This window comes from Oryctolagus cuniculus, chromosome 8 (assembly GCF_964237555.1).
Source record: "Oryctolagus cuniculus chromosome 8, mOryCun1.1, whole genome shotgun sequence".
NCBI classification, from domain to species: Eukaryota; Metazoa; Chordata; class Mammalia; order Lagomorpha; family Leporidae; genus Oryctolagus; species Oryctolagus cuniculus.
This window is the reverse complement of record NC_091439.1, coordinates 3030428-3042969: the sequence shown is the minus strand read 5'-3', so window position 1 is coordinate 3042969 and position 12542 is coordinate 3030428. Positions and strand designations below refer to the sequence as shown.

Below are 12542 nucleotides of genomic sequence, written 5' to 3'. Positions count from 1 at the left end.
AGAAGTAGAAAGCAAGAAATAATAATACCAGATTAATGAAATAGAAAATGAGTAAAGTCAGGTTGTTTTTTGAAACAAATTTATGGAACTGGTAAACTCCTAAGGAGAAGAGTGAAAGAGGTAGTGTCACCACAGATCCTGCTGACAGGGGAAAGTTCCTTGAAAAACCCATCAAATCTGACTGGAAAATCTGAATGTCCTTTTTCTGTTAAAGCAATTAAATTTATTGTCAGAAACCTTCCCAAGGCCGGCATTGTTGCGTAGGGGGTTGAACTGCTGCCTGTGACACTGACATCCCATATGGCACCGGTTAGAGTCCCATCTGCTCCACTTCTGACCCAGCTCCCTGCTAATGCACCTGGGAAAACGGCGGAGGATGGCCCAAGAGCTTGGGCCCTTACCCCTACATGGGAGACCTGGTTGAAGCTCCAGGCTGCTGGCTTTGGCCTAACCCAGTCCCAGCAGTTGCAGCCATTTGGGGAATGAACCAACTCATGGAAGATCTCTCTCTCCATAACTGCCTTTCAAATAAATAAATAAATCTTTAGGGGGAAAAAAAAAACCTTTCTGGAAAGAAAACTCCAGATCCGGATGGCTTCACGGTGAATTCTGTCTAGAATTGGAGAGGTGGCAGCACTGGCCCTACACCGGCTCTGAGAAAGAGGAGTAGTCCAGTTCTTTTTTAAGACCAATATAAGGCCAGCGCCGTGGCTCAATAAGCTAATCCTCCGCCTGCAGCGCCAGCACACCAGGTTCTAGTCCCGGTCGGGGCACCGGATTCTGTCCCGGTTGCCCCTCTTCCAGGCCAGCTCTCTGCTGTGGCCTGGGAGTGCGGTGGAGGATGGCCCAGGTCCTTGGGCCCTGCACCCCATGGGAGACCAGGAGAAGCACCTGACTCCTGGCTTCGGATCAGCGCAGTGCACCGGCCGCAGCGTCTGGGCCGCGGTGGCCATTGGAGGATGAACCAATGGCAAAGGAAGACCTCTCTCTCTCTCACTGTCCCCCCCCCCCCAAAAAAAAAAAAAAACAATATAAGAACCCCGATAGCAAAACCAGGCAGGAGCATTCATTGCAAGGAAAGAGCAGTGAGGACCGGTACCCACTGTGAACCTGTGAACACAAGTGCTTGTAATATTTGCTAGTGAATATATAAGGATTACTTATGACCAACTATACCAGGTGGTTTAACACGAAAAGCAGTGTAATTTGCCACAATAGCAGACGAAAGGAGAAGACTCTGGGTTATTTTGAGAGACGCCCACAGAATTCAATGCGTGAGGTGGATGCTGTGGCCCAGTATTAGAGTGTTAGTTCACGTACTGGCTGCTCTGTTTCCAACGCAACTTCCTGCCAGTGAATTCCAGGTAGCTGCAGTGATGGCTCAAGTACTCCAGCCTGGCCTGTGCCAGCCACAGACAATACCTAGATGGATTTCCCAGCTCTGTCACGGGATGCCAGTGTACAGGTGGCAGCTTAACCCACTGTGCCACAACACTGGCCTCTCAGCATTGTTTATACAAGTGAGGAATTGGAGCTCTCTGTATCTGCCATAAAGAGACTGGATTGGCCAATTGTGGTGTACATAAACAACAGGTCACGCTCTGGGGTGCTTCAGAAAGTGTGTGAAAAATACAAATTATTGGCCGGCGCCGCAGCTCCCTAGGCTAATCCTCCGCCTGCTGCACCAGCACCCCGGGTTCTAGTCCCAGTTGGGGCGCCAGTTCTGTCCCAGTTTTCCTCTTCCAGTCCAGCTCTCTGCCGTGGCCCGGGAAGGCAGTGGAGGATGCCCCAGGTCCTTGGGCCCCTGTACCGGCATGGGAGACCAGGAGGAAGCACCTGGCTCCTGGCTTCGGATCAGCGCAGCGTGCCAGCCATAGCGGCCATTTGGGGGGTGAACCAATGGAAGGAAGACCTTTCTCTCTGGCTCGCTCTCTCTCTCACTAACTCTTCCTGTCAAAAAGAAAAAAGAAAAATACAAATTATGAAAAAGGCTATGCATGCATTTCAAGGTTTTTTTGTACCAAAAACTTTTTTAAAAAGGGATTCTTATTTATTTATTTGAAAGGCAGAGTGACAGAGAGAGAAGGAGAGACAGAGATCTTCCACCCGCTGGCTGGTTCACTCCCCAAATGACCACAAACAGCTGGGACTGGACCAGGCTGAAGCCAGGAGGCAGGAGCTCCATCCTGGTCTCCCACATGGTTTGCAGGGGCCCAAGGTCTTGGGCCCTCCGTCTTCCTCTGCTTCCCAGGCACATAAGCCAGGAGCTGGATCGAAAACACAGCACCCAGGACTCCAACTGGCACTCACATGGTAATACCACTGTTGTAGGCAGTGGCTTAACCCTCTGTGCCACGATGCCAGCCCCCAAAATAAGCTTTTTATTTTTTTATCTTTTATTTGGAAAGCAGAGTTAGAGAGAGGGGAAAGATAGAAATCTTCTGTCTTCTGGTTCACTCCCCAAATGGGTGGGCCAGGCCAAAGCCAGGAGCCAGAAGTGTCTTCCAAGTTTCCCACGTGGGTGCCAGGGCCTACGCTTGTGGGCCATCCTCCACTGTTTTCTCAGGTACATTAGCAGGGAGCTGGATCTCAAGTGGAGTGGCCAGGACATGAACTGATGCCCGTGTGGAATGCCGGCACCACAGGCAGTGGCTTTACCTGCTGCGCCACAGCACTGGCCCCAAACACTTTCTTTTCAAAGCTTTTTTCTTTGGTAACGACGTGCCTTAACATTAATACATTGTGGGCTTTTGTTAGGTTCGGATCTGAAGCTCCTGCCTTGTACCAGTAAAGCCATTATGCCGTACTGCCTGCACTTGATGTTAGCCTGTTTTAAGGTAAGCCTAAGGTTGCTTAGCCTGAGGAGAGTTTAATGTGGAGTACCTGTCCCGATGACCTGGAATGACTTGAATGAGAGTCCTGTTAATGGTAGTTTAGTCTAGGCTGGTACAGTGGGACAAGCACCGGGGCTGGGAATCGGCAGATAGGTATCTACTTAATAACAGCGGAGCAAAGATGAGCCGGAAGCGAGCCCCTTCAGAGTTTCCAAATGGTAGTGGGAGTGTTCAGGAAGTCTTTTATGTGATAATATGCTTGCCAGGGCACATGAGCTATGGAAGAGGCCTGCAGATGCCCCCTGGGCTCTGAGGGGGCTTCTGAGGGTGTCCTCAGGGAGACCTGGCGGGTGGAGGCATTTCGGGCATGAGGGTCCCCACCAGCCAAGCCCACAGCGTTGGGAGAGTTCGAGGACTGCTGAGAGATGAGAGCCCTAGAGTGGAGCATCTCAGTAGCTTCCAGAAGGCAAGAGGGTGGCCATATGGAGTCTTGACTTGGCGTGGTGGTTGCCGGAGGTAACCAGGCGTCCCGGCCACACGGGGTAGTGGACACACTGTGAAGTGTGATTGCTGCGTGGCTGGTTGTTGAAGACAGAAGGTCCCTTGGCTGCTTCTTGGGTCTCACTGCTGGTTCCTTCCCTGTTGCCTGGTCCCCTGTTCCCCTCAAACGCTTCTCACCTCGGGGGCCCTTTGCCCACCTGCTATCCCCAGAAGAAATCTGCAAAATCTCTCTCAGTTGAGCAGGGCAGGTTGGCTTTCTGTGGCCCTCCTTCCCAAATTCAGAAGCTTCGGGCCCACCTGTGCCTGTCCCGCCCACAGCCTGCACGCTGTGGCCAGGCTCCCCCCCCCCCTCGCCCCCCGCCCTCCTCCTGGGGCAGTTCTGGCATGGGCTGCGCTGGGTGCCCTTCCTTTGCTGACACGCACATTTCCTCTGCCCCTGCGGTTTCCTTCCCCTCCAGTGGCTCACCTCAATCTCTGTCTTGCAGCTTCGAGCGTTCACGGACAGTAGGGACGACATGGCGCTGGGCCACGTGGTGGTCCTGCTTCAGCAGGAGTGGCCGCGGGGCGAGAGCCTCTTTCTGAAAGCCGTCAACAAGATCTGCCAGCAGGGGAACTTCCAGTACGAGAACTTCTTCAATTACGTCACAAGTATCCTTTTCCCAGTGTAGGCCCACCAAGTCCCAATTTTGCAGGACGGATACGTGATATAAAAAGAAATGACCCTTTGTGGATCCAAATACTCATTGTGATGCTTCTTACTGTTTTAGTGGGGAGAAAGAAACAGAATGGTGATTAAATCGTGGCTGTGGGGCAGGCACTGCGAGTTAAGCCACTACCTGGGATGCCTGCACCCCCTTGCGGAGTGCCTGGCACTGTGTCCTGCCTCTCCCTCCAGTCCTGCTCCCTGCTGAAACACCTGGGAGGCAGTGGAGGATGGCCCAAGTACCTGGATCCCTGCCACCCACGTGGGAGACCCGGGTGGAGCTCCTTGCTCCTGCTTCAGCCTGGCCCACCCCCAGCTGTTGCAGGCATTTGGGGAGTGAACCAGAAAATAAAAGATAAACTGACTCTCTCCTTCCCTCCCTCTCTCCTTCTCTTTCCCCCTCTTCCTGTTCCTGTCTCTCTCTCCCCCTCTCTCTCTCCCTCTCTCTCCTTCCCTCTCCCCCCTCCCTCTCTCCCCTCCCCTTCCATTCTTCTCCCCCTCCTCCTTCTTATCTCCCCACCCCCGCCATTTGCCTCCCTCTCTGTCACTTTTTCTTAAATCTTTAAAAATGGAGCTGTGGCAGTTGGTTTGGGGAAAGTTGTAAAAGGCTTCAAAGATGCAATTCATGGAGCCAGTGTTCTGGTGTAGTGGGTAAAGCCGCCACCTGCGGCACCAGCATCCCATAGGGGTTCTGGTTCGTGTCCCGGCTGCTCCACTTCTGATCCAGCTCCCTGCTAATGTTCTTGGGAATGCAGCAGAAGATGACCCCAAGTGCTTGGGCTCCTGCACCCATGTGGGCAACCTGGATGAAGCCCCTGACTCCTGGCTTCAGCATGGCCAAACCCCTACTGTTGAGGCCACCTGGAGAGTGAACCAGCGGATAGAAGATCTCTCTCTGTCTCTGTAACTCTGACTATCAAATCTTTAAACAAACAAAATGATTGCATTTTCCACTGCAAGCTGACTTCTAAGAATACCCTGCAGATTGCTTGTCTTACCTCCTCTCCCCCGCCCCTCCCCCCTTTCTTTCTACTTACTTATTTGAAAGGTAAAGAGACAGGGAAAGAGAGATCTTCAGTCGGCTGGTTCACTCCTCAAATGGCTGCAGTGGCCAGGCCAGGAGACTGTGTAACTGCATCAGGTGTCCATGTGGGTGGCAGGGACCCAGACACTTGGGCCATCATCGGCTGCCTTCCCAGATCCTTTAGCAGGGAGCTTGATCGGAGGCACAGGGCCAGGACACAAACCCGTGCTCTGTTACAGGATGCTGGTGTTGTTAACCTGCTGTGCCAAATGCTGGTCCCAGCCCGCAGGCTCTTGACAGGCCCAGAGTGGCTCGTTTAGCTGGGAAAGGTAGAGTTCCATGGCCTTCATCCAGCGAGAGGGCCTCCTAGGGCCTCTCCGGGGACACTGGCTGTCCCCTGGACTGTTAATCGAGCACTGTGCCCCAGCTGTCACTGCGACCAGGGAGTCCCACCGACACTGCTGCCCAGCAGTAGCCGCCCCTGGTGATGAGGTCGTGCTTTACCTCACACTGTATTAGGGAAAGACCTTGTTTGAATTAGAGGCCATGCATTATTTGGGGTGTTTTTACTCCATAGCTTATCTTACTAATGTATTACTTCTGAGTTACAAAGAGTAAGATGTCCTTGTCCAAGTGCCCAGAGCACACATTTTAAACCTTTTTTTGGGACAGGCACCTTTTTAAGATCTGATGAAAGTTTTGTAATTTTTAAACAGAGACGTGTATGTGACCAGTTCATGAAATCTGGGAGTTGGGAGATTCACAGAAGCTTCCCTCCCAAAGCATCTGAAAACGCTCCTACCCTGGCTCTGAAGAAATAAGCACTTGATTTTCGTGAATTTCATGTATTTGCAAGGCAGAGTTACAGAGAGGTAGAGCGATCTCTTACCTGCAGGTTCACTCCTCAAATGGCCCTCCCAGTCAGGACAGGGTCAGGCTGCAGCCAGGAGCCTGGAACTCCATCTGGATCTCCCATGTAGATGGCCGGGGCCATTCTCTGCAGCTTTCCCAGGCCATTAGCAGGGAGCTGGACTGGAAGTGGAGCAGCCAGGACAAAACTGCCCATATGGATGCCGGCATTGAGTGCTATTACTGAACCCACTGTGCCACAATGCCGGCCCTGAGTTTTGTTTTTTTTTTTTAAAGATTTATTTATTTATTTGAAAGTCAGAGTTACACAGAGAGAGGAGAGGCAGAGAGAGAGAGAGGTCTTCCATCCGATGGTTCACTTCCCAATTGGCTGCAATGGCCGGAGCTACGCCAATCTGAAGCCAGGAGCCAGGAGCTTCTTCCAGGTCTCTCATGCGGGCACAGGAGTCCAAGGACTTAGGCCACATTCTACTGCTTCCCCAGGCCACAGCAGAGAGCTAGACCGGAAGTGGAGCAGCTGGGTCACGAACTGGCACTTCAGGCCAGGGCATCAACCCGCTGTGCCGCAGCGCTGGCCCCCGGCCCTGAGTTTCGTGCTCTGTTGTTTACAAACCTCCCTTTTCGTACTGCCGCTTGCATTTCATATTGGGAAAAGCAAACATTTTGCTTTTATGGCCATATGTAGTCTGTTCAGTTATCTTCGTGAAAACATGTTGTCCCCACGCCCTCCAGCCTGGTGCACCAGTGCTCAGAGCTGCCTGTAAGGTGGTTGTTTGGAATCCTGTAGTAGACCTGGGTTCATGTCCTCCCTCCACCACAGCCAGTGGGGTTGGAGATGGTGGCTGTGTGCTCACTCAGAGAACGGGTCATGCAGTTTCACGCACGCTTTCCCTGAGCCTGGCCTGCAGATATTGACATGCTGGAGGAGTTTGCCTACCTGCGGACTCAGGAAGGCGGGAAGATTCACCTGGAATTGCTGCCCAACCAAGGCATGCTCATCAAGTAAGCTGCTGATGCCCGCTGAGTGCTGGGGTGGGATGTTGGAACATGGGGGTTGTTTGCTGGAGTTTTAAGAGAGAGGAACCCAAACCTGCTGTATGTCTTTGAGTCTGTTTGATTCCGGGCATCTTTGGAAAGAGTTGCTTCCCCTCACATTTCTGAAAAGCATGGTTTCAATTGGCCTAATTCTGCCGCTTTGGAAACTTGTTCTCTGGACAAAAGTCTCCTAGATGATAACTTTTCCTTTCTAAAATTTATAGACTGGTTCTATGATTAGACAGAATGCTTTGAAGTAAGAATAGCCATGTTCAATTACATAGTTGTACTGGCTTGGGAACACCTAACTAGGAGTTGACGCATAAGCCAGAGTTGAAGCCCTCCTAAGCAGGCCTCACTGTGCAAACCAGCCAGCTGTGCTGCCTCTGGGAACGTGCCTGCCCCGAGAGTGACGGGCCTGCTCGGCCCAGGCCGTCCCCCTGTCCCCACGGGGTGTTCCTAGTGACCATTTATGATTTTTAAATAGCTCGTGAACCTGCTTCTCCCTTCAGTCTGCCTTGTGGTTTGGGTGACGAGCCCCCCTGCTGTAAGTGCCCGTGTAGTTGAACTTCATACTTCCTCCCCCGCTTCCTGCTTTCTCAGTGTGTCTGTCAGTCAGTGTCAGGGCTCCTGCCAGAGGCTGCACCCCACGGGGGAAGAGAGCGTTGCCGAGGCTGAGGCTGGTTTTTTCTTTTTCCCTCACCTGCGGGACGAACGAATGAGTTCTCATAGGGTCCCGGCAGTCGCAGAGGTGTTGAGGGCGGGGAGAGAGACGCTCACCCTAGGTTTCTGCAACCTCAGTGGTTTGGTGCACAGCACACGTGGCTGTTAGTGTCCTAACAAGAATGTAGGGCCCTGTGGAGTCCAAACTGAAGAATGGGACGGATAAGTGGTCATCTCTCCCCGCCCCCAATCTTGTAAATGTTACTAGATAGCCTAAACATTGAAAATAAAAGAACAAAATGCTTTTTTTTTTTTAAACCATAAAACCCTTTATATATATTAGACTCCTTAGATGACATTAGCTAAGACCTGCTCATCTTCTGATCTCCATGGTGACTCAAAACTGTGGGGAGAGTAACTGCATGGCTCAAAATATTCTTAGGAGCAGTTGGGAGTGAAGGTTGCTCTTTGATATGGGAGTCCAGGTAACCCCTTTTGTGTGAACGATTTCTGTTTTGAAACTGGATGTGGACACACAGCTTCAGTGGGTTCCCCGCAGTCGGGATCCTGCGAGAGAAGTCCTGGTGATGCAGACAGCCCTGGAGGCCACACCCTTGACTGCGTGCCGCCTGACTGTCGGCGGAGCTGGAGAGGATGGGTTGGCAGGCAGGCAGCAGCTGAACCTTCCTTCCCTGGTCCTGGGCGAGCCGGGTAGTGACTTGAGCACACACAGACAATCCCGGGGACAAGGAGTTCCAGCAGCGAGCGTTGGCTGCCCTGCTGGTCCCCTGGACTTGGGTTTGTTTGCATAAGGAATGCCCTCGCATTTCCAGGCTCTGGAGGGACAACTCCAAGCTCTGCGCCTTGACTGGTGTAACCCCCGCTTCTTCTCCCCTGCTGTAGAAGCCGAGCCTGTTAGAGAACCCACTGGCTCCTGGGTTGGAAGCAGGAATAGGAATTGAGAACCCGGTGAACCCACTGGTAGGAATTCGCCTGCTCTTAGTAATTTGAAGCCTGTGTTTCAAATTACTTAAGGACAACACTACCACAGTAGAGGCCACGGGCAGAAGACAGAGAGCTCTGAGTAGAATCTGGACTGAAACTGTCTATATTCCTTTTCCTTTGGGCTCCCAACCAATGCTCTGAAGCCATTGCAGACCTTTGGGGGTGGCCCCTGCAGCTGAGTGGCAGAGGTGTTGTGAGCAGTGTGCAGTTCCTCCCCCGGGTAAGGTTGTGAGTCCGCCCTAGCTGTGGCACCACGATGCCAGCAGGTCCAGTACACACGCAGCGAGGGTGCCCAGCGCCTGACCCAAGGAGGGACAGGCTCTTCATCTGTGATGCGGGCACAGGCTCTCAGAGTCAGGAACTGTCTGAGCTAATGCTTGCAGTGTCTTGGTTGCCTCAGGCTGCATTAAGACAGGAAGTGATGTCCATGTGTGGTGCGATGGGGTGGGTACTGACGTACTGCGTCTTTGCCATTAGAGAGTCCAGCCAGAATGTGCCTCCCAGCCTGTTGTCCCGTCCGTCCCTTGCCTCGATTCCTTTGTGACATTCAAATTCACCCTGTCCTTACCAAAAGCAGTGCCATGCCCCTGGTCCTCTTGGAAGGGTCTCTCCAGTCTGGGGCTGCAGTTCCTCAAAGATGGTCACCGGAGTCCCCAGGTTCATTCCCAGGACTGGCACAGGCACGCCAAGAGTGGCGGGTGACAAAGGCCGGATCCGAACTCGCACCCTCCCAAGCGTTAACCCCCTCCCCACTGCCACCCACTCGCATCTCATTGTCCTCTTCCTCACTGGCTGCTTTTCCTACTGGAACTTGAGTGGACTGAGCCCTGGGACCAGGAGCCACGAGACCTCTGGCTGCGCCCCCGTGGCGGGTGCAGTGGGGCTCACCAGCCTGTCCCAGGTGGCCTTAACAGCCGCGGCCGGGGACTGCGTGTGCTGCCAGCCTCGGGCGTTCGCTCTGAGGGTTGTTGGGCAGTGCCCGGTGCGTTGGTGCGGGTGTTTGAATGCTGCTGTCTGCTGTTTCTTAAAGGCCTTCTAGCCCTCCTGTGGGGTTACTGCAGCAGGAATTCTTACCTGTGCTTCCGCCCAGCATACAGACTGCTGACAGGTACCACGTGGAAACAACACCTGCTCATAGTGTGCTGTTTTGTCGACATGTTTTACTGCCCATGGTGTTCAGCTCTCTGTTCCTCGGTGCCCTTTCTCATGCTTTCTTTTCCTTTTTTTTTTTTTTTTTTTTTTTTGATTTGTTCTGCATTCCTTGGCAAACCATCTGGTTGTAATATTGTAACATTTCTTATTGTTTCTCCATAAGTTGCTGGTGTGTTTGTGTTGGATTTAAAAATCATTATGGATCTAGAGGGAAAAAAATGAAAGTGATATAAAATGGGATCAGGTCCAGTGCACGATAGGTGGGGTGCAGAGCTATGGTTCTTTGATAAAGCCCAGATACCGCAGGGCACTTACGTTGATCCTAAATTAATTTGTTACTCATTTTGTGGACTTTCACAGTGGTGACTGGTCTTGTTTTTGGTCTAATAAGTAGGCAGTAGCACAGCCGGTTTTCCTGCTACTGATACTAGTTTTTTCAGACCTTTAACCTTTCTGAACTCAAAATATTTGATAGGCAAAAATGCCACATTTACCTGCTGGTTTATCTTGTTCTTAAACTGTAAAAACTGGCTGCAGTCACGTGCTGCCTAACACCAGAACTCGTATTCTGAGAAACGCACTGGTAGCCACACCATCATAGCATGTCCCCGCAGAAGCCTGGGTGACAGCCGCTGCACACCTCAGCCTGTGTCTGTGCTGTGGCCGTGCGTGTGGCTCTCTGCCGACGGCAGCATTGCTGTGTGGCGCCTGTCAGTCTCACTTTGACCCCTGCTGTTAGAAAAGTAGAGGGTCTCCTAGAGTATGATGGGGTTGTGCTGCTCTCTGTACATGAAAGCGCGCACCACGGGGCTGCAGTAGTTCATTACTGTTCAGTAGAGTGGAGGCGAGAGCTCCCAGACACCAGGGCTTCTTGGTCACAGGCTAGGTTCCAGTTTGTGGCTGCAGCCTGGGACCCAGAACAGGAGCTCAGGACACCGTAGCAGGGTCTGTGTCGGCTCCCAGTGGGACCTGCAGCCTCCAGCCCACCGACGCTACGAGATGACCAGGTTGACCCACTAGAAATGTTCAGCAGGAGCTGTGCGAAGTGTTTGCTCGTGGGCACCGTAGAGGGCCCTGGCCACGGCTCTCCTGAGCTCACGGTGCCCGGCTGTCTGTTGGGTGACTCCCGCTGGGCTGATTGGATACGATCATTCCTGCAAGTTTTACAAACAGGAACGTCTTGGAGTTCATTTCGGCAGTTTAATCTGATTCTAAATCCTCTTTAGCTTGTCTGAGGGGAGGCAGGCAGGCGGGGCAGAGGGGGTGGCTCCGGATGGCCGAAATCTACATTGCTGACCAGGAGTTAAAACTCCTTGCCTTTCCTCGGAGCCCCCAGGTCTGCCAGGCTTCTCCTTTTCCTTTCTTGCTTTTGGGTTGGTCTCCAGTGTCCTGGAATTGCCTGTTCTGAGGCACAGCTTCACTTCTGCCCCAGCCAGCCCTGTCCAGTGTCCCTGCAGTAGGACTCGGCAGGCGCTGGCCCGGGGCATCAGTGACTCTGCCTCCGTCCCCCGGCTGGGCCAGATTCCTGTCTTAGGAGCCCGGTGCTCCCTGCTTTTTCTCCAGCCCATGGCAGTCCACATGGGCACAGCATTTAGAGTCTGGAGTCCCACAGGGAGGCGTGTTCATGGTCTCCGTGGCCAGGCAGAGCCCCCAGCCTTTCTGAGTCTCGGGGACCATGGTGGGACTCTCCTTGGGAATTGGCTCACTCTGGTCCCCTTCTAGCTGCTGGCCTGGCTGGGTGTGAGTGTGCTGATGCCAGTGTGGGCCAAGCCCCAGGAACTGAACTGTGTGCGGGGCCGCAGTCGGATCCCAGCCTGAGGAGTTCAGAACCCAGCAGGCGGCGTGTGTGACCCAGCCTTGTGCAGAGTGGGAACTGGCCCTAGCGTTAGGTCCTTCTGACGGGGCGTGGGCAAAGGCAGGCCAGTGGGTTGGGGGCGTTTCTTTTTCAAAAACGTTCTGCCTGTCGCTACTTAGATGGAGGCGGGCGTGCCTCCTGCCTAAGTACCTCTGCTCGGGGTGCGTGTGCTGACCCCAGCTCTTGGTCTGTTTCCCTGTCGCTGACCGCAGGCACCACACGGTCACTCGAGGCATCACCAAAGGCGTGAAGGAGGATTTCCGGCTGGCCATGGAGCGCCAGGTCTCCCGCTGTGGGGAGAACTTGATGGTGGTGCTGCACAGGTTCTGCATCAACGAGAAGATCCTGCTCCTGCAGACTCTGAGCTGACCGGAGGCCTGCCCACCACCCAGCCCGCCGCCGCTCAGCGGTGAGATTCGCTGCTGCCACTCTTGAAAAAAAGAACATCCGGGTTCTCTCTGGTGGCTTCAGAGTAGTTCCCACGAGTCTGAGACGCTATTTCTATTTTTAAGAGTTATTTTTTTGTAATTTTTGTAAAGCAAAAGAATCGACCTGTTTTGTAAATAAAACCACTGTGCTAAAATTCGAGGTTTTGAAATGTCTGATTCTTAGGTGTTTCTGAAGAGTGGTGCATCTCGCGCCTCCTTTTCCAAGCACACAGCAGAGGAACAGTTCCAGCGCCGTGGAATTGAGTGAGGAACGTTACGGGTGCGGATCCTTGAAGAGACACGTGCCTCCAGGGGTCCCTGGCTGCTGTTTCCCACAGTGTAGGGCTGCTTCAGATCGAAAGAGCGAAGTAGTTCAGTTACTTTGCATAGTCTTAGCAAGTTTTCTAACTCAGATCCCTTTTATAAGAATATTAAAGTCAGACTAGTTTAAGTCCATAATAGGCTTCTGATC

The 12542-nt window shown here is 52.9% G+C and overlaps 1 protein-coding gene across 7 annotated transcripts in view; it reads left to right on the top strand.

Annotated features, from left to right (window-relative positions):
• The window catches only part of INTS10 (integrator complex subunit 10), a 34545-nt gene extending 22320 nt beyond the window's left edge, over positions 1-12225 (top strand). For 4 of the 7 annotated variants that reach the window (XM_008267262.4, XM_008267261.4, XM_017347276.3 and 1 more), the window contains 5 exons: positions 2758-2837; positions 3821-3983; positions 6841-6934; positions 9666-9743; positions 11855-12225. In XM_008267262.4, coding sequence (XP_008265484.2) covers positions 2758-2837; positions 3821-3983; positions 6841-6934; positions 9666-9743; positions 11855-12011 — 572 coding nt within the window. In that variant the 3' untranslated portion in view covers positions 12012-12225. The remainder of the gene's footprint in view (positions 1-2757; positions 2838-3820; positions 3984-6840; positions 6935-9665; positions 9744-11854) is intronic. The other 3 variants (XM_002716862.5, XM_008267263.4, XM_070047339.1) reach the window with 1 other exon arrangement.
• Positions 12226-12542: the final 317 nt, after the last annotated feature.